The sequence below is a fragment of the Hesperophylax consimilis genome, chromosome 23 (genome assembly GCF_061612785.1).
Source record: "Hesperophylax consimilis isolate HC1 chromosome 23, BYU_Hcon_1.0, whole genome shotgun sequence".
In the NCBI taxonomy this organism is placed as follows: domain Eukaryota; kingdom Metazoa; phylum Arthropoda; class Insecta; order Trichoptera; family Limnephilidae; genus Hesperophylax; species Hesperophylax consimilis.
Window position 1 is genome coordinate 21071487 of NC_142858.1, and position 25825 is coordinate 21097311.

The following is a 25825-nucleotide window of genomic DNA, read 5'->3' on the forward strand; positions in this document are numbered from 1 at the left end:
CAGTTGGTAGAGCACTGTCCCGGAAAGACAAGGGTCCTGGGTTCGAGTCCCAGATGTGACCGTTTCCTTTTCTGATTTTTCTGTTTCAGATTTTTGTTTAGAAATCACTAATATTGTCTTCAATATTTAAATATTACAATTTGAGGTTTTACTCAATAAAGTTATTCCGAAAAATAAAAATTTAGGATATATTCTTATATTCGAAATCTGTCCCATACCGAAAGACGAATCACATTTAGGAAGATAAATTCTGACCAAAACCTTGTGCTGTTGTACCGCCCAACATGAAATTTGATTTTCCTCTGAACACGCTCATTAAATAACATAAATACATATATTATCAAAATAAATACTGGAATTAATAATGGCATTTCCAATTACATGTGCTCCGATTATATCATTTGCTTGCAAACCGTATCTAAATTACACTAATAAACAATAAACAGTGTTAATCTCAAGTGTACCAGATAGGTATGGTACTGTATATTATGTGGCTGTAAAAAATATAAATAATAATAATATATGTACATTCTAGCATCACGTTCATTCATCAAATGTATTGTACATATAGTTTTGTATTAGTGATCGATGAACCGGTGGATAAAATCTGCCATAAATTGATAATAGTTTGACTGGTCTGTAGTTATTAATAACATAGATCATTAGTGATCGATGAACCTGTGGATGAAATCTGCCATAAATTGATAATAGTTTGACTAGTCTATAGTTAGTAATAAGATAGATCATTAGTGATCGATGAACCTGTGGATGAAATCTGCCATAAATTGATAATAGTTTGACTAGTCTATAGTTAGTAACAAGGTAGATCATTAGTGATCGATGAACCTGTGGATGAAATCTGCCATAAATTGATAATAGTTTGACTAGTCTATAGTTAGTAACAAGGTAGATCATTAGTGATCGATGAACCTGTGGATGAAATCTGCCATAAATTGATAATAGTTTGACTAGTCTATAGTTAGTAACAAGGTAGATCATTAGTGATCGATGAACCTGTGGATGAAATCTGCCATAAATTGATAATAGTTTGACTAGTCTATAGTTAGTAATAAGATAAATGATTATAGAAATGTATTTTAACCCTTCGATACTTTCATCCCATTTGTTGAGTTTGTAAAGTTTTCTGTGTATTTCAAATGCGCTATTATAGAACTTATTTTTTAATTTTTCGTTAAAACGTATACCGTTTTAGAAACTAGATAAAATTATCTTTCTGGTGTTTGAATTTAAAATAAACATTACTATTTCTAAATAATAAAATTTTAATATCGCTAACAACATTTTTAATATTTTTTTTGCTCCAATCATAGAAAAAATTCAGAGAACTCGATATTTCGAAAACACAATCGTTTTATTGGAAAATTTGTTCATTTGAGGCAAACTGGAAAGAATTATTATTTTTCTTTCTAACGTCAAAAAATTAAGTATTTCTGCATTTATTGAAAGATAAAAATACTTTTATAAAATGTGGACGCCCGGTCATATATATTATGTCCCTCAAACGCTGGAGGCGCTCAAATAGCACCCTTGAGATGATTTTGCACAAAAACGGCGCTGTACAAATCATTATATAAGTTATTAAATACGTCATTAAATAGTGGATTACGGGGTTGAGTTCCGCACTCCCAGGTTCTATGTTCTGCAGTGCCCATCTTTCAAATAAGTTGTGATACTGACTTGGAATTAGGTTTACCAAAATCGGAATCATCACCGCGAAGCGTGAAACCTATGACCTAGACGAGTGCGAGCAAAGGTCCGAAATATTATTAGTCACAATTGTTTTCGTTCTTTAGACAGCATTATGTTTGGACAGGGCTTTCAGTTTTGATTCCTATCGCTTAAAGATTTTCACACAAGAAATATACTAATATTCTGTCTAGAATTTTAAGGTCAAAGTTACTATTATCATAACACATTGTCATTTTCACGGTGAAATGAGGAAGTTTGGAATATCCTTTTTTGTGTTTTTCTATTGTTAAGGCGATGCCATACGTAGTAATGAAAAATCATGTGTTTTGGGTTAGAAAATTTGGTCGCTCTAGAAATGTTTCAGATGCTTTAATTGAATACTGCGAGTAGAATACATCTTGGCCTGTGAAATAATCGAGTATTTTTTAGACAAGTCTCTTCATAAGCCCAGAAAAAAATAATTTGTAAGGCCTATGAAAACTGCTTTAAAGTTCAAAATCTCTAACTTATTTTCGGTTATAATTTTATTGTATTATGTGGCAAATTAAGTTATTTATAAAATAATCAAAAAAAAATATTTATGCCTGAACATCCACAAAATAAAATAAAAGGGCCTTTTTGGCCATGTTTTTTTCTTGCATAAATCAAAACAGGCGGATGGTGTTAAGCGGGAATTTAAACATTATCGCCATCTGCGTAAGGGTTGTTATTGATAGCGGCTCAATTTAACATATTACACGACGTAGTGCATCGCCTTAATATATTTTGTTTAAGTGATCACACTTTAGCGAAGCCGGACAGCAACTACTAGTAAAAATAAACATACATTTATCTTATTAAATTCAACAGCCTCTGACAAATTGACCGGTCAGTGGCTGAGTTGGCATCGCGTCTACTTCCCACCGGGGCAACGTGAGTTCAATTCCACTGCTGGCTAAGTCCTCCATCACGATACAAGTAACATTTTCCGTTTGTTATGATGGTAGTAGAACATTTTTAAACATTGTCAGGTTATTCTTAGCCCGTGAATGTTTGTTTCTCTTTTAATAATTTAGCAAAACAATTGAGATTGCTGCCAGATCGGGAAAGGCTTGTTTGGGAGACCCTTTGACCGCTCCAACTGTTCTCTTGACCCATTGCCTTGCGCCCCAGTGGAAATACTATATTCATATGTCTGTCACTCCTGGACTGGAAACACTTATCACTACATTCTTACCAAACGGCCGGCATAGTCCAGTGGTAACGCATTGGACTGCCATTCCGAAGGTCGCGGGTTCGAACCCGGCGTGCGCAAATAAATTTTATTTGATTAATTTGTGTTATTTCACAATTAATTAATTAAAATAATATAAAGTATATTTGCGGCACGTTCCAGAGTGGAAGATACTACCAGTATCGCCCTGGCTAAGCTATCTGCAAATGGCTTTAGCCGTGTTTAGTGACTAGATCTGAATAGCCAGGTACTTCCCCACCTTCCTCTTTCCCTTCCCCACTTACCTTCAGCCTCACAACATCCCCCAATTGGGGATGCCATAGTCTCACTGGCTCCAGACGGGAGCAGTTGGGACTCTTGTGAGGTATTCACTATAAAAAAAAACCCTCATACCATTTTCCTTCCCAAAACTTCCTCTCCTTCCTTTCCCTAAAAAAAACCCTCCAAACAGTGTCCCCAAAGATGACACGGCCTCTAAGGATTTTTTCCCGCAGAGACTACTGTGTGGAGCTGACGTAGAAAAACGTTTTCGTGTAAATCACGAATGTTTTCTTAGTTACTATGTTTTCTAAATCTTAAAGCGAAATGTTTCGGACAGGTCTAATGCGTTGTAAAATTACCTTTTGTCTAATGTGTTTGATCTTTGTGGGTACATTTGGTTTCCATTTTGCGAAGGTCACCTTTAGCCAACTTCTACTGCGTTAGCCGGCTTCAGCTGCAGCGTAATCAGTAAACACACCGATCAATCGATACCGGTGCAGGCGGCGACAGGTCGCTCGTTACCAGTTACCACTCCTCAACAACCACCTTCTCCACCTACCCCTGCGCGCGCACCGCTGCCACGCCGCGCCGCATCGATCTTAGGGTGGCGCCACCCACCGACAACACCCAACACCCCATGGCTCAACAAGTCCCCTAGTAATGCGTGGCACACAGACACGGACATGCGAGATTGACCCTTCAAACAGTATTGCTACCTGTGGCCGATTCGACTGTCTGATGAACTGTTTTAAATCCATTTTTAATCAGAAAAAATAGCCGACACGGGACGCCTGGCAGATGCGGAAAATCGAAATAGATTTTTATTGAAAGAAGTGAAAATTGATAATCAATATCATTATAATATATTTGTAACTAATAAAAGTTTTGGGGAAGCCTGTTAATTCATTCGTAAGACCTGCAATCCCGTTTTTACCTGGAATTACCAATAATTTGAACATATTCTTAATAATTTATTAATAGCCAATTTCAAAGATGAATTTATTTGCACTCGGAATCTGAATTGATTGAAGAAAATGTGACCTGGCAACAAGTCCGCCCTGGTGCTATTAACAACCATTAGTTGAACCCCCTCCCCCCCATACTTAAAGTGACCATTCATCCCAGGATTTTAACGGGGCTGTTCCGTTTTTAACAAACCTGTCCCGTTTTCCCGAAGGAAAGCGTCAGGACACAGAAACGTCCCGTTTTCAGAAAGCGGGTCACTCACTACATGAAATTGATAACAAACGAATACAAATAGTGTTAGAGGTATTATCTATACCGATTTGAAAGCAAACACTCTCACAAATATAACTTAAATTGAATTTTTTTTTTTAATTTTTACATTAATTACATACAATATTATATAAATCAATACGAATAATGGGAACCCACTAAGGCGCAACCTGTGCGTGGGTAATATATTTAAGTTATTATATTATTGTACCAAGAAATAAACAAACTGTGGGCATATAAAACAAAAACAAGATTACATTTTGTCTAAGCGGTTTGTATAAAAAGTGTTTACAATAGTGTATAGTGAAGTTATAAGTGTGAATTAGGTAGGTATATCTGCTATTAGTTTTCAGCTTACCTGAAATTTACATCGCATGAAACAATACACAGAATAATAATAAATTATTTAATAACATTTGAAAACAGTGACCGGATATATCATCGAAATGACAATTCAACAAAAAGTTATATAAAGTCACGATAAGTAGGATAGGTTACCTGGGTTAAATGTATACAATAGTTTTTCTTTTTAACTCTTTTATTAACTTTATATCACTTTTTAAGGGTTTGTCGAGTTATGGTGGAACCCTAAAAAACATATTGATTTAAATTTTATGTAGCTGCTGACAAACTGCTTTGGCAGATTAGCGGGTATTTATAGTGATGAAAAAATTTTAAAAGCAATTTTAATTTCAATTTTTCACACGCCTTCAAATTATGAATCCTGTAAAGATAAATAGTAAAACTTGGTTAATAAATGTCTTTTTTCGAACATACTATTGATTTTCTTTTATTGTACACTGGGGAGACTTTGACAATATTAATATTCTGTTTAGAAAACATCTGCTAGAGCACACCTTTAAGATTTTCAAAATAATAATTATCCTCCATGGACGTAGTAGGTATGTATTGTATGCACGTTTTGTCTAAGACAAACACGTAGGTACATGGAAATTAGTTCTCAATAAAATATTAGTCTTTCAGAATATATCTGAACACGTACTTTTTTTACTTAAAAACCGCCTTAAAACATTTAAAAAAATACAGACAGACGAAATGCAAAGCGGTCTCGTTAAAACAGGACTTCGTTACGTTTAGTCAACAATCTCGATTCCTTAATTTCCCTAAAAAATATATGTGTTCACGCAGATGCCCTTGTTCAAATAAATATAATAGACAAGATGCGACACTCTTATTATTTTGAAGAACACGTGTTCCAACTTCTATATATATAACGTGTTCGTGCTTTACTGATAGTTTGTTATGAAAATTGTCAAATCTTTACTTATAGGTCTCCAGTCCCATTTTTAACAAGAAAACGAATAATTTGACCAGTTTTATATCAGTTAGTTTTCTTCGTGTATTTATTCTATTCCACCAACAATTTTTATAATTTCTTTTTTTGTTTTTTTTTCATTTCGGTTCTTCTGTGTTGTCAATCCGTTGTTCCAAATAAAATAACAATCTTTTCTCAGTAAAAAAACTTCAATAATATTTTATGAAACTATACATCAGGCGATCCATTGTTCAAAAATTCAGATGTTAATGATGAAGCATTCTTCGAATTAAACTAAATTTATATTATTGCAGCTGGTTGGTATTTTGCTAATAATCTCGAGTCCGTCAACCAATTACTTACACATTATTCTTGTTATTTCCTCGCTAAGCATAACAAATGATCCGTCTGGAACCTTCTGATGTAGGCCAGAAGCCAATAAATTGTAAAGCTGGTTTTACACGTTCATTATTTTCATACCTACTATTTCATGTAGATTTGTACAAAGTCTCTCCACCTTTAATATTTTTAACAATATTTTCCGAAATAAACACGTAACATTTCCACATAATATTTAAAAGAATAGTTACATAAAACATTGACAGCTGAAAAACAACGTATCATAATAGAACAAGACCTATTTTCCAAAACATATCACATAGGACGACGACCTGTGTGGAATGTGTATGAAAAAGTATCGTGTAAAACGCCCTTATTATTCTTAGCCCGCTCCCTCACGGCCCGGTAAGGAACCGTCATAAATCGAGTACTGTAAGACCCTAAGCAGAAACATTCCACGATGGACTGCGCTGCAAATAAATTTTAATCCCACAATCCTGCGAGATGTCAGCAATATTTGATGCAGTATTTGCAGGATTAAAAAAATGAGTAAATTTACAACAAAAACATGCCATTTAAGGATGACAGTCCCACCATCTAGTGTAGAAGCACAGAGCCTTTTACACTGCTGAGCTTTTGTGGACAAATCATGTCGGCAATATGATGGTCTATATTTTTTTACAATCTTATTTTTCTTATTAGTCTTTTTGAAATACTCATAACGTTAAGTTTTAATTTTTTTTATAATAATACGAGTAGGTGCCTGGAATAGATGGTTGATCTCAAATGACGATGGAGGGTCCTGTCAGTGACATTTATATTTTTTACGATAAAAATATTTTAGTTCAAGGTACTTTAAAAAAAATTATAACAAATGTTTTTTTATGATATTAAAGATGATTTATTAGGAACAAACGTATTTAAAAAATTGATTCTGATAACCCTCTTAAAATAAATTTAGATATTACATTACATTTTAAATGGCGTTTTTACTAACTTGTTTCCAAGATAATATATTTTATTATTTTTTTATTAATCTTAAGTTACCTCCCATTTTTGTGTGTGCTTATAGTTTTAGAAACATAAAAAAATTACAGTAATTGGCAAACAATGGATCTTTCAATCTTTAAATAATTATTGACACACAATATTAAAAAAATGTGAAATGTTTTTTTTTTTTTTTTTTATTATTGTACAACAGAACATTCGTTCCAGTTACAGTACAATTTTACAAACAGTATAATTTAAAACAAATTCAATACAATTTTACAAACAATTCAATACAATTTTACAAACAGTATAATTTTACATCATATCAGCATTTGGGTAAGTGACTCTTCAAAAATTGTTTTAGGTCGTTTAAAGAACAGTCATTTACATCCAAATTCTTTGCTAGTTCGTTCAACAGCACCACTCCCCTCGTCATGCTATGCTTTGCCAAGACGTCGGTTTTGCCATTTGGTACTCTAAATAAGTCATGGTATCGACTTCGGCTGTAGTGGTCTGGTACATAATTATTGTCAACATAATAGTTGTCATTAAACAATTTACCGCCGCTCCAGGAACCATTTATTGGATAACCAACACTTCTGCCATTGTTCACCCCAGGCGGTTTTTTTACGTTTGGTGATTTAGTAGGGGTGCCCGGGTTCATCGAGTGAAGTGTGTTCAGGTGCGCCTGCCCACTTGCTGCGTGGCGTGCTGGATCGGGAGAGACTGGTTTGGGGAGACCCATTGACCTCTCCAACTGGTCTCGCTTTACCCATCGCCTTGCACCGCCGCGCGAGGGATAGATCATACGTCCATTACTCCTAGACACACTGATTCCTAGATTCCTACCCGTCTCTCAAACCTTTTTCCTCACCTTCCGTTTCTTAAGAAAACCCTCCAAACAGCATCTCCAAAGATGACCTAGGCCCTGAGGGAAATTATTTTCCTTGGTGTGGGGTTAATTTAAAAAAATATATGCATTTCTAAAATCTTGAAAAGGGTGCAGGATTCCTTCGTTTTATGTTGAGTCTTTAGCGACCCGTAGCGACGCGTCGGGGAGCGGGCTTAGAGAGTAAACATTACATCCTCCAAGGCAGAGCTATGACCTACCTCCACTAAAGAGATACAACTGTAAAAGTGTTTTGTGTACCCGAAGTAAGCTTCATTTTCTCTTACTTCTGGTGAAACAGATTGAACATGCATCTTTCTTGAAACGATAATATAATCAGTTTCATTGGCATGTCTGGGACCAAAATTCTTATGTTAATTGGCGACAACAGTTTTCTTTAAAATTGTAAAGATCACACTTTTAGACATTTCTGTCCAAAGCCGGCCTTTGTGAAGAGGTAACACGAAGCCTGTTCTGAGCGATACGAATGTGTTGCATAATGTTTAGTTTGTTAATAATAAAAATAATAAATTATCTTCCTGATTTGGAACAAATAGAGATAGTGATATCTCCCGTGCTGAGGATTTCGTTTGCATATTATTAAAATTTTGTAGTATTATGAAATAATTATAATATGGTGTTTTTAGTGCTGTTTGTATTTGGTGTATATTTTCTATGTCCGATCTCCCTATGTTTTGTATTCAGCTTTTTATTTGAAATTTGAACGTTATGTTGCTACGGGTTTTGAATAAACAATCGAACGCAGCATTGGTTCCGATTTCAAACAATAACATTAGAAGCCGTAGACGGTGATTTTCAAGTTGTTTCTGAGAACCTCAGCAAAAACGTGTTTTTTTTCACAATAAAACGGAAAAAAATACAATTACTTATTTTCTAAAATTAATCGAGATAGTTAAATAACTGGATTGTAAAAGAGTACAAACATACAGGTGCCTGTTATAGTAGGTATATGAAAACATCAGGGTTTAAAAATATTTTTTATGTTCTTTTTAAACGGTTTCGATTACCTAACCGTTTATTTTGAGAAACCGAAACGGTTTCGGCTATTTGGAAAAAAAACTGAAACGCCCACCTCTATCATAGAGATGAAAGTTGCAAAGACAACTACTCAATAAACCCATACATGCAACGCTTCAACACCGATCGATAGAAGCTCTCGCGTCTCGCGTCGCCGATAACGCCCCCTCTCCACTCAACCTCATCGCCCACCCCCACTTTTCAATACTAGATTTTTTTAAACTTAATGTGTAATCTTTCGACCGGTAAAATAACATACATACCATCGCGTAAATTTAATTTATTTCTTTGTTTTTTTTTTTTACGTAGGGGTGCAATGTATTTTAACATATATTTATTTTGTATCGGTTAAAATTGAATACCAAGATGTATAGAATAATAGATCGGGTAAATTTAACTTATTCCTGTATTGTTTTTATATTAGACTATTTTTTTTGTTTATTGGGAAACCCTGCGCATTTAAGGAAAGGTTAATATTATTATTGTAATTGAAATAATATAACTGTAAAATATTTATCTATCATTTATTGGATAACCAAAACCTCTGCCATAAGTCACCCCAAATGGTTCGCTATCTTTGATTATTTATCAGGGGTACCCTGATTCATTGGGTGAGGTGTGTTCAGAATAATCTGCGTGGCATGCCAGATGGGAAGAGGCTGGTTTGGAAAGACCCTTTGACCTCTCCAACTTGTCTCTCGACCCATCGCCTTGTGCCGCAGTATGAGGGATATATTTATTTTTCCATCACTCCTTAACACACTTATCCCTAACTTCCAGAACTTCCTCTCCTTCCTTTCCATAAAAAAACTCTCCACACAGCTTTACAAAAGATGACATAGGCACTAAAGAAAATTATTTTCCTCAAGGCCTCTTATTTTTGTATGCTTTTATTTAGTTATAAAAAATTACATTTTTATGACATGTTGTTTCCATGACATCATGGACACTTTACAATACATCTAAAACTTTAGTATTTAGGCATAACTCACGAAAATCAGCAAGGCTTTTAGCTTCTTTAACATCTGTCAGAAATACATTAAAAATCTTAATTCCTTTAAAACAGGGATTATTTTGGGTTGCCGTTGAAATCTTCACAGTTTTCCACATGTATTACGAAATATTATGTATCTAATTTAGTAACAGCTATTGTAGTCTATTTTCATTATCTATACTTTTGATATCATGCTTTATACATTTCGTTTATTTCTTACTTTGTAAATAAAAACTTTCTTTCTTTTCTTTACCCAATATAATATATTGTAATGGCACTACTCCCCAAATCAAACACGAGAAACGTTTTTCTCTATTGAATTGGGTAGTTACGTTAAAAAGAAAACATTTTTATTGTAATTAGTTTTTTTTTAGTTTAACATATTTATGTTTTTATATAAAAGAAATTTTTTTTTAAATAAAAAAAAAAATAAAATTAAAAATTAACATTCTTAAACATGTATTTCGGGAGCATCTCAATTTTGGCTTAAATATAAATATTAGGTTATTGTAAATTATTCGCTGTCTCACACTTAAAATTCCTATTTTTTTTCTGCATAATAATTATCTTAGAATACCTACTACAGTTCAATACTGCTCGCATACGTCTATTTTAATTAATTGCAAATTCTTTATCTGTGTTTGATTGCACAAGAAAAGGACACTAGAACAGTAATTTAAATGAAATGCTACTATACTATTATAAACTAATTTACTTGTATTTACATCTAATTTATTATATAAATAAAAAAAGTTGATGTTCGTTTGTTAACAATTAAATCTCCGAAAGTTATTCACCAATATCGCTGAAAATTTCAAAAATTATTATTATTGGTGCCAGGAGTGTTTAGAGAGTGGTTTTGAATGGTAGAAGTCGGCGACTAGGAATACTTAAGGTGATGCACTACGTCGTGTAATATTTTAAATTGAGCCGCTATCAATAACAACCCTTACGTAGATAGCGATAAGGTTTAAATTCCCGCTTAACACCATCCGCCTGTTTTGATTTATACAAGAAAAAAACATGGCCAAAAGTGCCTTTTATTTTATTTTGTGGATGTTCAGGCATAAATATTTTTTTTAACTTAATTTTCCACATTATACAATAAAATCATAACCGAAAATGGGTTCGTAAGTAGGAGATTTTGAACTTTAAAGCAGTTTTCATAGGCCTTATACATTATTTTTTTTCCTGTTTATAAAAAGACTTATCTAAAAAAACTCGATTATTTCAAAGGCCAAGATGTATTCTACTCGCAATATTTAATTAAAGCATCTGAAACATTTCTAGGCGACCAAATTTTCAAACCAAAAACACATGATTTTGCATTACTACGTATGGCATCGCCTTAACGCACTATCACTGCACCGGAATGAGATATGGAGTAGAATTAAAGTCAATGTAATGTAGTTTTTCAACAGTAACATTGTCGTATACAGTAGTGAATGGTGGAAGAAATCGGAGGCGCCCGAGAAAGAGTTGAGCAATAGCGAAGCATTTTGGGGTCCGCTAAATATACCTATAGAAATAAAAGGGGCTAGAACCAAAAAGACAGCCCCTGTGCAGATGCAATCGGAACGCCTTTTTGTTCAGGCGCCAAGGAGATATTAATTCATCAATTTGTGTTATTTCCTAATTAACTCATATAAATAATAGTATGTAGTATATTTGCAGCAGTTCCTCTGAGTAGACGATACTCTGAGTATCACCCTGGTGTAAGACCAACATTCAGAATTGAAATGGCTTTGCACGTGTTTGTTGACCAGGTACTTACCCCTTTCCTTTTCCCTACCTTTAGCCTCACAACATACACAGTTACACAGTTCGCACTCTAGTGCGATTTCACAATTTTAAAAAGGCAAGGAGCCAAGGCACTTTAGCACCTAACAGAGCGCCCTAGAGGTTTTTACTAGCACTGGGGGGTGTTTGGTTCTGCAAAGGTAGGCAGAGAATGGACCGCCATACAACTCCATTCGTATTCATTCATCATTTCATATAAACTCTCGTGTTATACCCAATCACACTGATTTCCTTGGATGTCTCTGATTTCTTATTCCTTTGGCTCAGGGCCGGCCCTGCAAAAGGTACAAGTACAAACCCAGTTTCAATTCATATCTACATGGTAGGCATTTCAAGGATGCATTATCTATTCTGATTATAACTAAATTCTGATTATAACTAAATTCTTATTGTTAATTGTTCCAGCTACGGTTGGAGTTCCTGGACTTGCAGCTCGGCCAGCCCAACGGAGATGGCAGCTGTCTGACAGATGCGCTAACAGTGACGGGCGGTTCCTCGTCCGTACCGCGCATCTGCGGCGAGAACTCGGGCCAGCACGTCTACATCGACTTCGACCAAGACAACCCCATTACGATCAGCATCGACGCCAGCGCGGCCGTCAGCTCCCGCCGCCGATGGAACATTAAACTCATGCAGATCGCGTGCAACTGCCCCACACTGGGTGAGACTCATCTTCTACCCAGGGCCTTAACTATAGCACTCTCATCAGGGAACTAGGTGGGGGGAGGGATGGGAAACATTTTAAAGAAAAAAAATTGAAACCCTACTCTTCCATCAATTTGGGAGGTAAATATGGATACCGCCACCCCGTGAACCATTGATTGGATAACCAACGCCTCTGCCATAAGCCACTCCAAGTGGTTCGCTACCATTGATGACTTCGCAGGGGTGCTAGGGTTCATGTAGTGAGATTTGTTCAGTTAGACCAGAGGTTCCCAAAGTGGTCTATATGGACCCCCAGGGGTCGATATCGGTTTGCTGGGGGTCTATGTCAGCGAGAAAAAAATTTGGGGGTCCACGAGATTCAAATGGAGGTACATACGAGCGGACCCCCATTTACCTCAACTCAATATTTAGGAGTTCTGTAAATGACACAATACACCTAACACAAATATCACAGTTTACGTAATACTAATAATACACTGAGAAATTACTTATTTGATATTTGTATGTTTATATATCGTAAAGTTGTTTATTGAGGTATATAAATAGAGTCTACGTTCCTTTTATCGTCAGAATTAATATATTGAACCAAAACATTGCAAATTAAAAGATGCGAATTTTCCTAGTTCCCCAACTTTGAAAAACGTCCAGGGTAATAATGAATTCAACATTTAGATGTAAGTTTGAGGACATTTTGACACAAGAAGAACTGATCGGAATAAGCACTCACAAAGAACTTAAGGGGCAGTTCTGTAGGGCCAGCTACAAAAAGAAATTCCTGTTGCTTATCCTGCTCCATTTTCATTAGGTGTAATACCTCACAAGGGCGTCCTGTCTGCACAATGCAAAAATAGAGGAACTATATCACCACCCGGTTGTAGGGCAAGCAAGGGAAGGGAATCTTTTTACGAAAAAAATAAATGATTATCACATGGGACGTTAATAGTTTTAGGAAAATTTAATATTCGGCAGGCAGGGGATCTACGGAAAAAAAAATATATTTGGCAAGTGGTCTACGGGGCAAAAAAGTTTGGGAACCTCTGAGTTAGACTGTTTGCAGTAGAAACCCAAAGGAAGTGGGACATGTGTGGTAAAATGTTAATCTGCATTTCTCTGCAAAGGTAGGCAGAGAGAATGGACCGCCATTCAACTCCATTCGCATCCATACATCATTTAATACAAAATCTCGTGTTATACCGACCCTTGTCATGACCCAACTCAAGTATGTATTTGATTTACCCAATCACACTGGATTTCCTTGGACGTCCCTGATTTCTTATTTCTTTCGCTGCCTCATCGTATAATATACTTTTGAAACACTTTTCTACGTGCCTTGGCTCACAAAGCACCAACAAGAAATATCTTTTATTTATTGTTTTAGTGTGTATTTTGTGTAACACCAATAAAATTATTTATTTAATTATTGAAGACAATATTAGCGATTTCTAAACGAAAATATGAAACAGAAAAGGATACGGTCACATCTAGGACTCGAACCCAGGACCCTTGCCTTGCCGGGGCACGCTCTACCAACTGAGCTAATGGGACCCTATCCGCTTCGGTCACTTTTAACAGCATCATACTAATAAATAGAATAAGAACTACCAACAGAATAAGAACTACCAACAATGTCTTCATTTTTTCACCGCACATTATTTATTGGCAACTAATGTGCCCCGGCAAGGCAAGGGTACTGGGTTCGAGTCCTAGATGTGACCGTATCCTTTTCTGTTTCAGATTTTCGTTTAGAAATCGCTAATATTGTCTTCAATAATTAAATATTACAATTTTAGGTTTAACTCAATAAAGTTATTCCAAAAAATAAAATTATTTATATTTAAAAATTAACAAAAAAAAATAACAACTTAATACGTACTACCTGGTTTAATTTTTTTTTTCATCCAAAAAATTTTTATTTATTATGAAAATATAAACATAAAAGAAATTGTTTTATTAACATTCATGTGTTAATAACGTAACGTTGGCGATACTCTTACCCTGTAAAAGACCACAGAAATGGCTTTGTTATTTCCACCCCCTCCCCACTTACCTCAACCACAAAAAAATGAAATGCCTGTTTGTACCCACAGTTGAGACTCTAGTGCTGTTCTAACATACTAAAAAATATATTTATATGTCCAGCTCCCAGCGGTTGTCTGATGTACCACACCGGCTCGTCTGGCGTGGTGAACAGCTTCAATTATGGCACCATGCAGAACCAGGCATTGTCGGTCATCAATCAGCCAGGCACGCGTGAGATCGCCAACCTCAACTACGGGGTCTGCATCCGCATGGCGGCCGACAACTGCGCCATCCGGTGGTCGCAGGCCGACGGCAGCTTTTCCTTCACGGTGACCGGCGACGTGCCTGGCACGGACCTGCCTGCCACTGGCGTCAACGGACCGATGTGTCTCACGGACTACGTCATCATACCCAACGCAGATATCGCCGGGGTGGATAGATATTGTGGCCTCGGCTTTACCACCGTTACAAGTAAGTTATATAAGTAATAAAATGTAAAAATATTACATTATATGAACAAACTTTCACAGGGAATCCAAACCTAGTTAACCTTGCATGGAAAATCCAAAATTATTTGTATTTTGAGATTAAGATTTAAAAATCTAATAATCATGATATAGTGTCTTCAAGTAATGCTTGAATTACACCTGCCAAGTGCTCGGCCGATGTAATCAGTACTTGGCTTAGTAGCGGGAGAGTGATTCAGGCGATTGAAGCAAGCAAGCTGGATAGAAGCAAGGCCCAATGACTTGGTCGAGTAAGTACCCCCTCCACCTGCATACTCATCTCTGCGCTTCATTCGATCAGTGCGATCAGCCAAGTCAGTCAGTGGAACAAAAAAAAACAAATTAAAAAAAATGTTGAGTGTGTAACGTTTGTTGTTGAAAACTCTCTTAATTTTTTCTCCTTTGCGAAATCATGTTAACAGCACTTTAAACTAATCAATGAAGTAACTTGCCCACTGTCTCTACATGTGAACACCTCTACTCTCCAATGCTTGCTTGGCTCAGTAACAAAGCGAGTGACTTGGCGGAGCACTCGGCAGGTGTAATACGGCCTTAACGATGGTCGTTATCTTTTTTTATTTTTGGTGTATTATTCTATTTTCGATGATAAAATGTTACAATGAGGTTAAAACTTCAATATTAATCCAAATAATGACATATTTTAATTCCTATAATAAAAATATTATGTTTTTTTGGTTTTGACATTTAACCTCAATGTTTTTTGTGCAATCATTTATTTCAGTCCTTACAAATATAATTAAAAAGACAAACAAAGGGTTTTAAATTAAGTATTAATGTTTTTTGTTCATTTTGTAGCGTTTACGAAACCGTTTGTCCTGTACGTAATAACAAATGAAAATGAAGGATTGGTGACGGACCCAAGCCCTGACATAGCCAACCGCGGGTTCAGCCTGAGATATGAGCAGCTGCCCTGCACACCTTAAAACCCCCGCAACCAACCTAAGCTATTCAAACTATGTTCTGCTATCATTCTTGTTTTAAACATGTTAAATGAGTGCCTATATTGTGAAGGTCATTCTTGGATGAGATAACAACCAACAATATGATGTTCATAACAGATGTAAGATCAATAAAATAATAAACCAAATGATCTAAAACCATGGTCAGAGAAAAGCCAAGACTTTTATTAATTATTAAATAGAAATATTTCTGCTAAAATACTCTAAAGAGTGAAGGGAAACTGTTTTGAGATTTCTTCATTATCAAATATCATAATGGTAAGAATAACCAAGAAATTGAACTAAGCCATAAGCATAGATTGGCAAACTGTAAAAATGCATTGTATAATAATGATTTTTGTTACTTCTACTTCAGAAATGTATTTACTTCAAACAAAATCAATACATTTGACATATCAACGATTCTCGATGACTTACCTAAAAATTCCTGTCAATTTGATAAGAAGATTGTTTAACTAAATACTTTAAACAGAAAATCATTGTTCTAAGTCAGAAATAAAGGTAAACCTTACTTTCCTTCCAAGGAGTTAAATAAATGATAACCTCTTTAACCTAACCTATATTTTTAAATTAACAATTTGGCAAAAAATAAGCTCATGAAATTAACAAACAACATATAATATGATGAAATCGCTTATCATTTGAAACATAAAAATTACGTTTTAGGTAGGTACCCCAAGGTTCACGAATCAAATCAATTAATGTTATTTCTTAGCTTTTGACATTCATTGGAGAAAACCGTTTTTCAAATTTATTTTAAAAAATAAAACACAACATTCCTACTACATCATTATAGTGCAATTTCTGTTATGGTCTAATGATGGAGGACTTATCTAGCAGAGGAATTGAAACCTGGGCGGGAAACCCGACACATTTGACAACTCAACTACTAACCGCTTCTAGGTAATCATCTTTAATCGTCAGAAATCCAGACAACTCACTTATTGACATTTCAATTAATAAACGCTCGCAAATTAATGCCGAAATCTTTCTACAATAACTGACAATATTCAACAAATCAAGCATTAGAACCATTTCATTATAGCATTTTTTCCTGTGAAAATTAAAAGGCGGGAATAAAATAGTGAAGGAAATGAGGAAGAATAATGATGCTTAAAGGCAATGCACCACGTCATCTAACATTTGCAATCGGGCCGCTAACAATAACACTCCTTATGTAGATGGCGATAAGGTTTAAATTCCCGCTTAACACCAGCCGCCTGTTTCGATTTATGCAAGAAAAAAGCATTGCCAAAAATTGTTTTATTTTATTTTGCGAAGGTTAAGCATAAATATTTAAAGGTTATACAATCACTTTCTAAATAACTTAATTTGCCACATTATAAAATAAAATAGAACCAAAAGTGGGTTCCTAAGTAGGAGATTTTGAACTTTAAAACAGTTTTTATAGGCCTGATGTTTTTTTTTTTCAGGGCTTATAAAACGACTTAATATTTTCAAAGGCCAAAATATGTTCAACTCGCAGTATTTCATTAAGGCATCTAAAATGTATTTAAGCAATAAATTGTCAAACCAAGAACATATGATTTAGCATTACTTCATATCGCTTCGCCTTAACCGCAGAGGTCGGGATCGCCACAATCGCTATATTTTAACTGCCTTAAGCATGAATATTTCTTTCTTTTAATTTTGAGTTCAACTTATTGGAGAAATGGGTCCTTCATGATGCTTTAAAGTTTAATTTACTTACCTTTTAAAAGACAATTATAATATCTAACATGATACCCTTTGTACATCATTTAGCGTCGTTTTTTACCTTTGGTTTCCAGTGTCCTCCAAAGTGTCACTAATTTCCAATGGCATTGATCTCGTTGTGGTGTTCATTTGAGGTTAATTCTAAGAAAACTACTCCCATGGTTTGAGTATGGTTCAATGCTTAGATAATAACACATTTCCAATAGATTTTTATCTAGGATTCAAACCTTTTTCCACACCTATGAGAAATACTGCAAAAGAAACGCAAAAAATGTTCGCCCAAAGTTGCAAATAAATAATAAAACATATTAAAGATTACGAATAATTTTATTATTAAATGGTTACACGTTGCTAGCAAACAACAAAAGCATCAAATATATCGCTCGAGGGTATCGGATCCAAATACATGCTGCAACGTAACTAATGAAATAATTTAGACACAATAACTGGAGATGTTTTGCTAATAAATTACATTATTTCAGTGATCGTCCGGTAGTCCACAAACCATGGGTCACTAAATTCCCACTTGTTCTGTGTTAGGTTTGTAAAAATAATACTTAATATTATGCTAAAATACCTTAACATTATGTAAAAGATACATACAAATTACAAATCAAAAACAGCAAACATTCGCAAAATTGTATATAATTTATTAACATACCGGCTGGTAAACAAAACTCTATTTGTAAATCCATTCTCCTGTGAAGGTATTTACCACAATATTTTATTTCTTCTGCTTCTCTCCTTCCATAGGATAATATTATTAGTATAAAAACAGTTGAAAGTTGTACAATTTTACGCACAAGTTGTCAGGAAGGTATTCCAATGGTGACTGAGCATCGGGGACCATGTACGCAGCTCGAAACATAATCTTACGATATTCTAAAAGGTTTGGAGAACAGTTTGCTATTAACAACGTAAGGGTTAATCGCACAAAAATATACAGCAAATTGCATAAGACAACATATTCGCATTGACTAAAATAGTGGGTAACGCAAAATAGTTGGACAATTCAACATTGTAGCAATAATAGATGATGATACTGAGGGATTCCTAAATAATGAATACAGTAATATTTTTAAATAATATATTATAGTTTGAACATCGAGAGGCTAAATAATAATTCAATGTAGTGGTCATACTTCGAGAATTGAGTAACAGAATATTGTATTTCCAGGGACCACATGCACCCAGAAATTTGAACAACTCTCCTACCAACTAAGAGGTGTTCACAAAACTTGTTATAACATAACCTATTTCCTACTTTCATAATATTGTCATCAGAAAATGTTTGTACTTTGCACATTACTTATTATGACTCGGGCATCGGGTTGTTCTGTCAGGTTTAATCTGGCTCGCGACTCAATCTCCGGTATGTTTGTTTACTGCTAATCGATATTGCTATGAATACACTTCGGTCATCGGTCTCTATTACCAGATACATTACAAAAAAACAGAATACACATGGGAAGACAGAAAAATACACACACATTTGTAAAAGGGCCTCTTTATGATAATATAATGTTTTAACAATGCGTAAAAAATGTTTGAACTGTAGCACTTGTAAATGACGTTTGAAATATACATGGTTTTAGAATTTATATTGCTATGTTTATTTCATAGAAACCAAATCAATTGGCATTTTAAAAAATTTAGTGAAAGTTCTACAGAATAGTACGTATTAAACAATGTGTAATCTTTACATACAACGAACTACACAAGACATTATTATATATATTCAGGCTTACCAACTATTACACATAAATGCACTGACAAATAAATTATTTAGAAATAGTATAAATTGATCAAACACAAAAATAGTATTTGGAATTACAGTAAGAACACAGTTTGTCTATCAAAATGCATAGTAGTACTTATTAACATTATTTGCAATTGGGAATAATTAGTATTAACAGGTATCTCGGAAAACAGAGGTACCGAACATTTGATGGCTCTTGCCAGATATACAGATAATGTAGCATATAAGTTACTAAATATACAAATATTTTAAAAAGCTTAAAAACCAGAAGCACAGTGACAAACCCCGGCAAGCTCTTCCCTTTCACAGCCAACTTGTCTATGGTGGTTGCTTGGTGTAGAGCCATTCATCGTTCATGATGACGGACATTATAATGCTGCGATATTGTGTGTTTGGCTCAACCTCTCAAAAGCCAAATTGGCTTATGCTAATACATATTAATTAAATTAATATGCAGGATGAATAACAATGCGACCTCGGGGCCGCAGACAAAATGATGATGATGGTTAATTCAAGTAATTTGTTGCATGCCTATAGAATGCAACCATCCCACTTTTAACATATTTTAATCCATGAATTTGACTCGGGGCAAGTTTATTGCCAGGGTGGTCACTATGTCCCTCTTTGGAACAAATATACTCAAGTTAGAAGTTAATTGCTACTCTGGACATACAATAATTAGAATAGAGTACTTAAATTTATAATATCAAATAATTGTACGATTGATTATTCCCATTTGCTTCATAATCTCCATCTCTAATACAATTCAAATAAAACACTACCGGCTTGAACTAAAATATTTTTGTAGAAATTCATTTAAAAACAATGTTGTTTATTCTAAATTATTATTAGTGCAAAAAAAACTTATTTTATATTTCATTTAGTTATGGCCCAATGACGGCCATCCAGCCCTAATTAAAATTAATAGCAATTTAGAATAAATTGTAAATTAACTTTGATTATAACAAAAATTTCAGATATAGGGAAATTTTCTATAATTTAATCACCAGCGCTGCATGTATACCTTTAGCACTGTTGTGGAGAATTTTACTCTACTTGCCAAAAAGTGATGGCGCTATTTTCAAAGGACTACAGCACCTCTCCTCCTGGGGGCGGTCTGTATATTTTGCGTTAGCCAAACTTTGCATTTTACGAGAGTCAAGTCGATACGAAAGCGATTTCATTGCTTTTCTAGGAACAAATTCAATCAAATTGGAGTTGCATTCGCATGGACTTTGCCCGTGTAAAACGCAGCGTTAGGCTAATGCAAAAGATACAGACTCATCCCCCCGATCCCCCAGGAGCTGGACCGGCCCAAGCAGTGGACGTAGCTAATCGCCCAAAACTCTTCAACCTCTCTGCACCTCTCTAAACCTTTGTGACACTTTGTAAAAAAGAGACCAAACTTAGCCCAGTATCTTTTCACAGACCTAAGTACTTAAATTGATAGATTATTAATAAATAATGATTAAATAATAATAGCATAGGTTTTGAAAGCCGAGTGTAATAAAAGCTTCTATCGGCATATTGTCACAAATCCTTACAAAAAGAGTTAATATTTTCATAGCCATATTAATTTGTGAATCTTATATATTGGTTTTGTACTTCACCGACTCTTAATCCGAACATCCGTTTATAGTTTGTAAAACAGGACACTGGTATATATGAAATAGTACTAAACGCATGAAGATGGATATACATATTACAGATTCTCCTGAGAGAGGCTTGTAGGGGAGTGTCCAGCAACACAGTAGTACAAATCTCAGGGGAAAGCAAAGCTGGTTTCCTGAGCGATGGATTGTTCAACTGGTAAATAACTTTAGGAATAATTCTAGTTAAATGGAGTCAAAGCTATACATATTCATAAATTCTCCATAAAATATCCAAGTCGTTTACATTTAAATATAAAAAATGACTAGATTTAATTATTATTCTATTTAGTTTGCGAGATAAATAACACCCTCGAATAATACAAAAGGGCAACACACACACACCATTAGTTCCTTACCCCAAGAAAAGCAGCCAACATTATATATTTTGTGTAACACAAAATATATAATGCCCCCTCTTTTGGACTAATACTAGAGTAAATAGCCTACATAATATTGGTGTGTTAGTTTTCCCCTTGTGGTTGGTACACAAGAAATTTAGAATGTTTTTTAATGATCGTGTAAATACAAGTGAGAATATAAAGCCATCTCACAATTACTGAGATCTTAAAACTAGGGATTGTAAGGTAGGCAGTGGTTGGATTAGCTAAAGTGGTATTTGATACACAGCTAGACAGATTCCGCCTGGCTAACGAACTAGCTTCATAAGTCATAACACTATACAGCATGTGTGTTGCCGTAATGCATTCAACGGGGGGATGGTTCCGATGACGTGCTAGACATGTTGGGAGAAAAACATTACAAATAAGAGAAAATAATTGTTAAAAATGTGTATCCATGATCCAGGTTACACCCCTTTCCAGTAAATTCAAGTCGCAGATCAATCTCAACGACTCGGTGGAGCTGATCAGTACGAACCCTCGGATGGTGACCCGGGGACATTGCGCTAGTTCCAGATGCGCAGGAAGGAGTCCCATGAACCAGTGGCGATGGCCATTCCGTCATCAGTCACGCCAAGGCACGACACGCGGTTGTCGTGGCCTGCCAGGATGCCCGACCTCTCTGTCTTCATCGAGTCCCACACGTTGCAGTTGAAGTCATCGTAGCCGGCGAGCAGCAATCTCCCGCTCTTGCTGAAAGCCACACTGGTTATTCCACAGATGATGTTGTCATGTGAGTACAGAGCCAGTTCTTGGTCGGACCTGATATCGAACAGTCGACACGTTGCGTCGTCCGAGCCCGTGGCAAAGGAGTAGCCACTGGGGAAGAAGGTGATGGCGTTGATGTCAGACTCGTGGCCTGGGAAGGTCTGCTTGCACACACCCTCGCGAATGTCCCACAGCTTGGCCGTGGCGTCACAGGCAGCTGAAACAAAGCTGCGCATGTCAGGCGCCAGCGACAGCGACATGACGTCCCCGGTGTGACCTGTGAAGGAGGTGCACTGCTGCCCCGTCTCAATGTCCCACAGCGCGCAGGACATGTCTCCAGAGCTTGTGACGATCTGGCTGTCATCAATGAAGCGGCAGCAGGACAGATAGCCGGTGTGGCCTGGCAGCTCACGGGACACGCGCACGTTGCCCTCGCGTGTCTTCAGGCTGTAGATGCTGCAGATGTTGTCCAGCCCGCCGCACGCCACGTAGGCGCCTGATGAGGCATATGCGCAGGTCATGACCCAGGACGAGCGCAGCGGGATGGCGTGCACCTTGTTGGTGGTGTGCGAGTCCCACACGATGAGCTTGCCGTCCTGTGAGGCGGACACCAGGTTTCGCGAGTCAGTGCCCCAGTGCATGGCGTAGATCTTGGCCAGGTGACCGCGCAGCGTGCGGCGCGTGCGCATCTGGATGCGGCCGATGGGCTCCAGGCTGGTGGTGGCCGTCACCATATTGGTGTCACAGGCCGCTTTGCGTGCATCGCGAATCGCATTCTTCAGCGACTCCGCCTCCTGCCTCAGGCTGTCGTATTCATTCATTCTGCTAACTTTCCTATTTCACTCGCGCTTCTCTAAAATATTATTTGTACTTTGATGCTGAACAGTATTATTAATACTAAGTAATAGTCTATCGATGTAACTTCTTAGAATTTGATTTCATTATTGCGAATGTCCACCATTTTGCCACGGTATTTAAACATAACACATTGGTTACTGAACACTGTTCAACTGCGCGCACTGAACCTAGAAATTCGCTAATAATTCAATGTTAGCGATAGAATAGTCTTAAAGGGTTAAGTAAGAAGTTACAGGACCAAACCTAGGAAAAGGACCAAATCGATTTTAGTACAATTTGAGATGTCACAAAATGGATACACGGCAGCCTATTTCACTGGACACCGATACCATGAATCTGAATCCATAGATATACCACTCACAATGAAGCCGAGAGCAATTCACCGGGTATTAAGTTTAGTATAACGGAGCTTTCTCCGCCCGGGGAAATACAATTTATCAGTTGATTTGTTATTATAATTATCAGTCTTTACAAAAAACCCACAACCAAAAATCGAATGGGCCGACCCCGATATTCAGGCAGGATCACGATTTTTTTTTTAGCATAGACTAAAAAGTATCCCATAAACTTTTCACCGGCTGGACCTGTCGTGGTGCGAGAAAACGGGGTGTTTTGTAACATTCTCAAATTGATTACAGCCCACTCTCGCTGTAATATCTTGCTGGCCTATTTATAAATATCTTACAACATACACCACCGAAAACGTTTCTCCGTTTTATTAATTTTTTTTTTAATTTCATATTCATAAAACAAGAACAATCGTTTCTTTTTCAAAAGCATAATGAATCAACTTTGTTGTCCTCGATATAATTAGCAGAGATGTGCAAAATGGGTACCCAAAACCATTTGAAATGCAAAATGGTTTTTAGAAAAGCATTTCAAATGCAAAATGCAAAATACCTATTTTCAAAATGCAAAATGGTTTCTCAGGTCAAACAATTAAAATAATTATAAAATTCTTAAACAATTTTGTCATTTAATAATGGACATCAATGTAGAACAAACACATTACATGATGGTAAATCCAAAAACACCAAAAACTACAGATTATGAAACCACAAAAAATTTGCGCGGGACTAATGTTGCCAACGTAAAAACATAGAAACTGCTATCTAACATTTAATATTACAGCGTCATGGCCCCATGTTCAGTAGGTATTTGAATCAGTATTTTTTGTAATGGTATCACTCAATTGCCAGGGCTCGTACCAGGGAGCAACTTGACAAATGTAAATTATCTAGCGAGGTTGAGGACCGACTGATATTTGGGGCTTATGAAATGATGAGTGGAGATAGTAGGAAGAATGTTGCAAAAAAGCATTTAAAATGTAAAAATGCATTGAGAAAAGCTTTTAAAATGCAAAATGGATTTTAGAAAAGCATTTAAAATGCAACATGGAAAATACCCATTTTGCATTTTGCATTTCCATTTGAAATGGATTTATTTGAAATAACTCACATCTTTAATAATTAGGTAGGTATATAACTGGGCAGGCCTGAACATAGATGAGAGCAAAAGAGACATCTGCCATAGCGTCGCATTAGTACTTAATTGTCTAAACAACTAATTAGCAAAATGTCAATAAAGTACCAAAATCATAATTAGTCAAGTTATTTGGAATTACTTAAACTAATGCAGCCTTTACCTTATTGAAAAAAGGATCATCTTAAACACCTATCTTATTGTTTCATTTAATTAAACAAAGAAAACCTCCTTTCCTCCAAATTTTGCTGATTGGTCGTTTGGACAATTAGGCACTAAATAGGTCTAACTATGAAATGAACAGTGGCGGTTCGTGCAAAGAGGCAGGGGCAGATGAGCTTCCTCTAAAAAAATATAGAAGAAAATAAAAAAATTCTTCCAAAATATATCAAAAGGAAGCCTCAGTTACTTCAATTTAAATATTACCAATTAATAAATTGAAGAAGCCTTATTAAAGCTACTTCAATTTAAATAGTACCACCCCATTTGTTTTTTCGAAATTCACTAGGACTGAGTTGTCATTATAACATATTATCTACCTGTGCGCGGTGGTTGCCAGATAATGGTTTCCCTCATGCGAATGCCGCTCGAGCTACTACCTAGTAAGCGGTTCCACGATAACTGAACACAGTCAAAAAGCGATAGAAAAAATAACATATAAAAGCAACCTTCCTAACATGTATACATGAAGGCGAACCCAGTCCATGGTTTCAAGGATCGAACGGAGTAGATAGAGGTATTTCATAGAAGAGGACAAAATTGTCCAAGACGCAGGTGATAATGGGAATCATCATTGGAGGAGATCCACCATTTTCTACGACGGTATAAGGAAACTGATTGTTGACCTCCTGCATCGTACACGTCAAGACTATTTTTTTTCTTGCACGTCGTATATCGTCGTAAAACACTAATAATTATTGACAAATATGCCTAAGCATGGTAAATTAAATATTTGCTCCTGATGAGGTGAACTTTGTTCATGAAACATGTAGAGGTTATATGTATATTAAAGTGATGTAAACAAAGTTATTTGTGTTTTAATATAGGAAATTATCGTTAAACATTGAAAATTATTTATTTATTTCACGCCTATTAAGGCTTTATACATATATATAAAAAATATTTATGAAATTATAAACGAAAATAGTGCAGGAAACGACTATTTAAAACAATTGCAGAAAAATAAATATAAAGTCAAAATATCACTGAACTTGATCTATACAGCATGTTGGCACAAAACATAAAAAATCCAAAATATTTTTTTCTGTTTCAGTTGATAAAATTATTATGTGTTAGTCAAATTAAATACCTTTATTAAAATATTCCACTACTTGA

General features: G+C 35.8%; 1 protein-coding gene and 1 pseudogene across 1 annotated transcript in view; one reads left to right on the forward strand and one right to left on the reverse strand.

The window, feature by feature from the left end:
* The window catches only part of LOC149412440 (uncharacterized), a 30833-nt gene extending 14952 nt beyond the window's left edge, over nt 1-15881 (forward strand). Inside the window, exons 4-6 of the mRNA XM_089645713.1 lie at nt 12152-12407; nt 14552-14902; nt 15754-15881. Of these exons, the coding sequence (XP_089501839.1) occupies nt 12152-12407; nt 14552-14902; nt 15754-15881 (735 nt within the window). The remainder of the gene's footprint in view (nt 1-12151; nt 12408-14551; nt 14903-15753) is intronic.
* Nucleotides 15882-17959: 2078 nt separating this feature from the next.
* LOC149412441 (guanine nucleotide-binding protein subunit beta-1 pseudogene) lies at nt 17960-23519 on the reverse strand (annotated as a pseudogene).
* Nucleotides 23520-25825: the final 2306 nt, after the last annotated feature.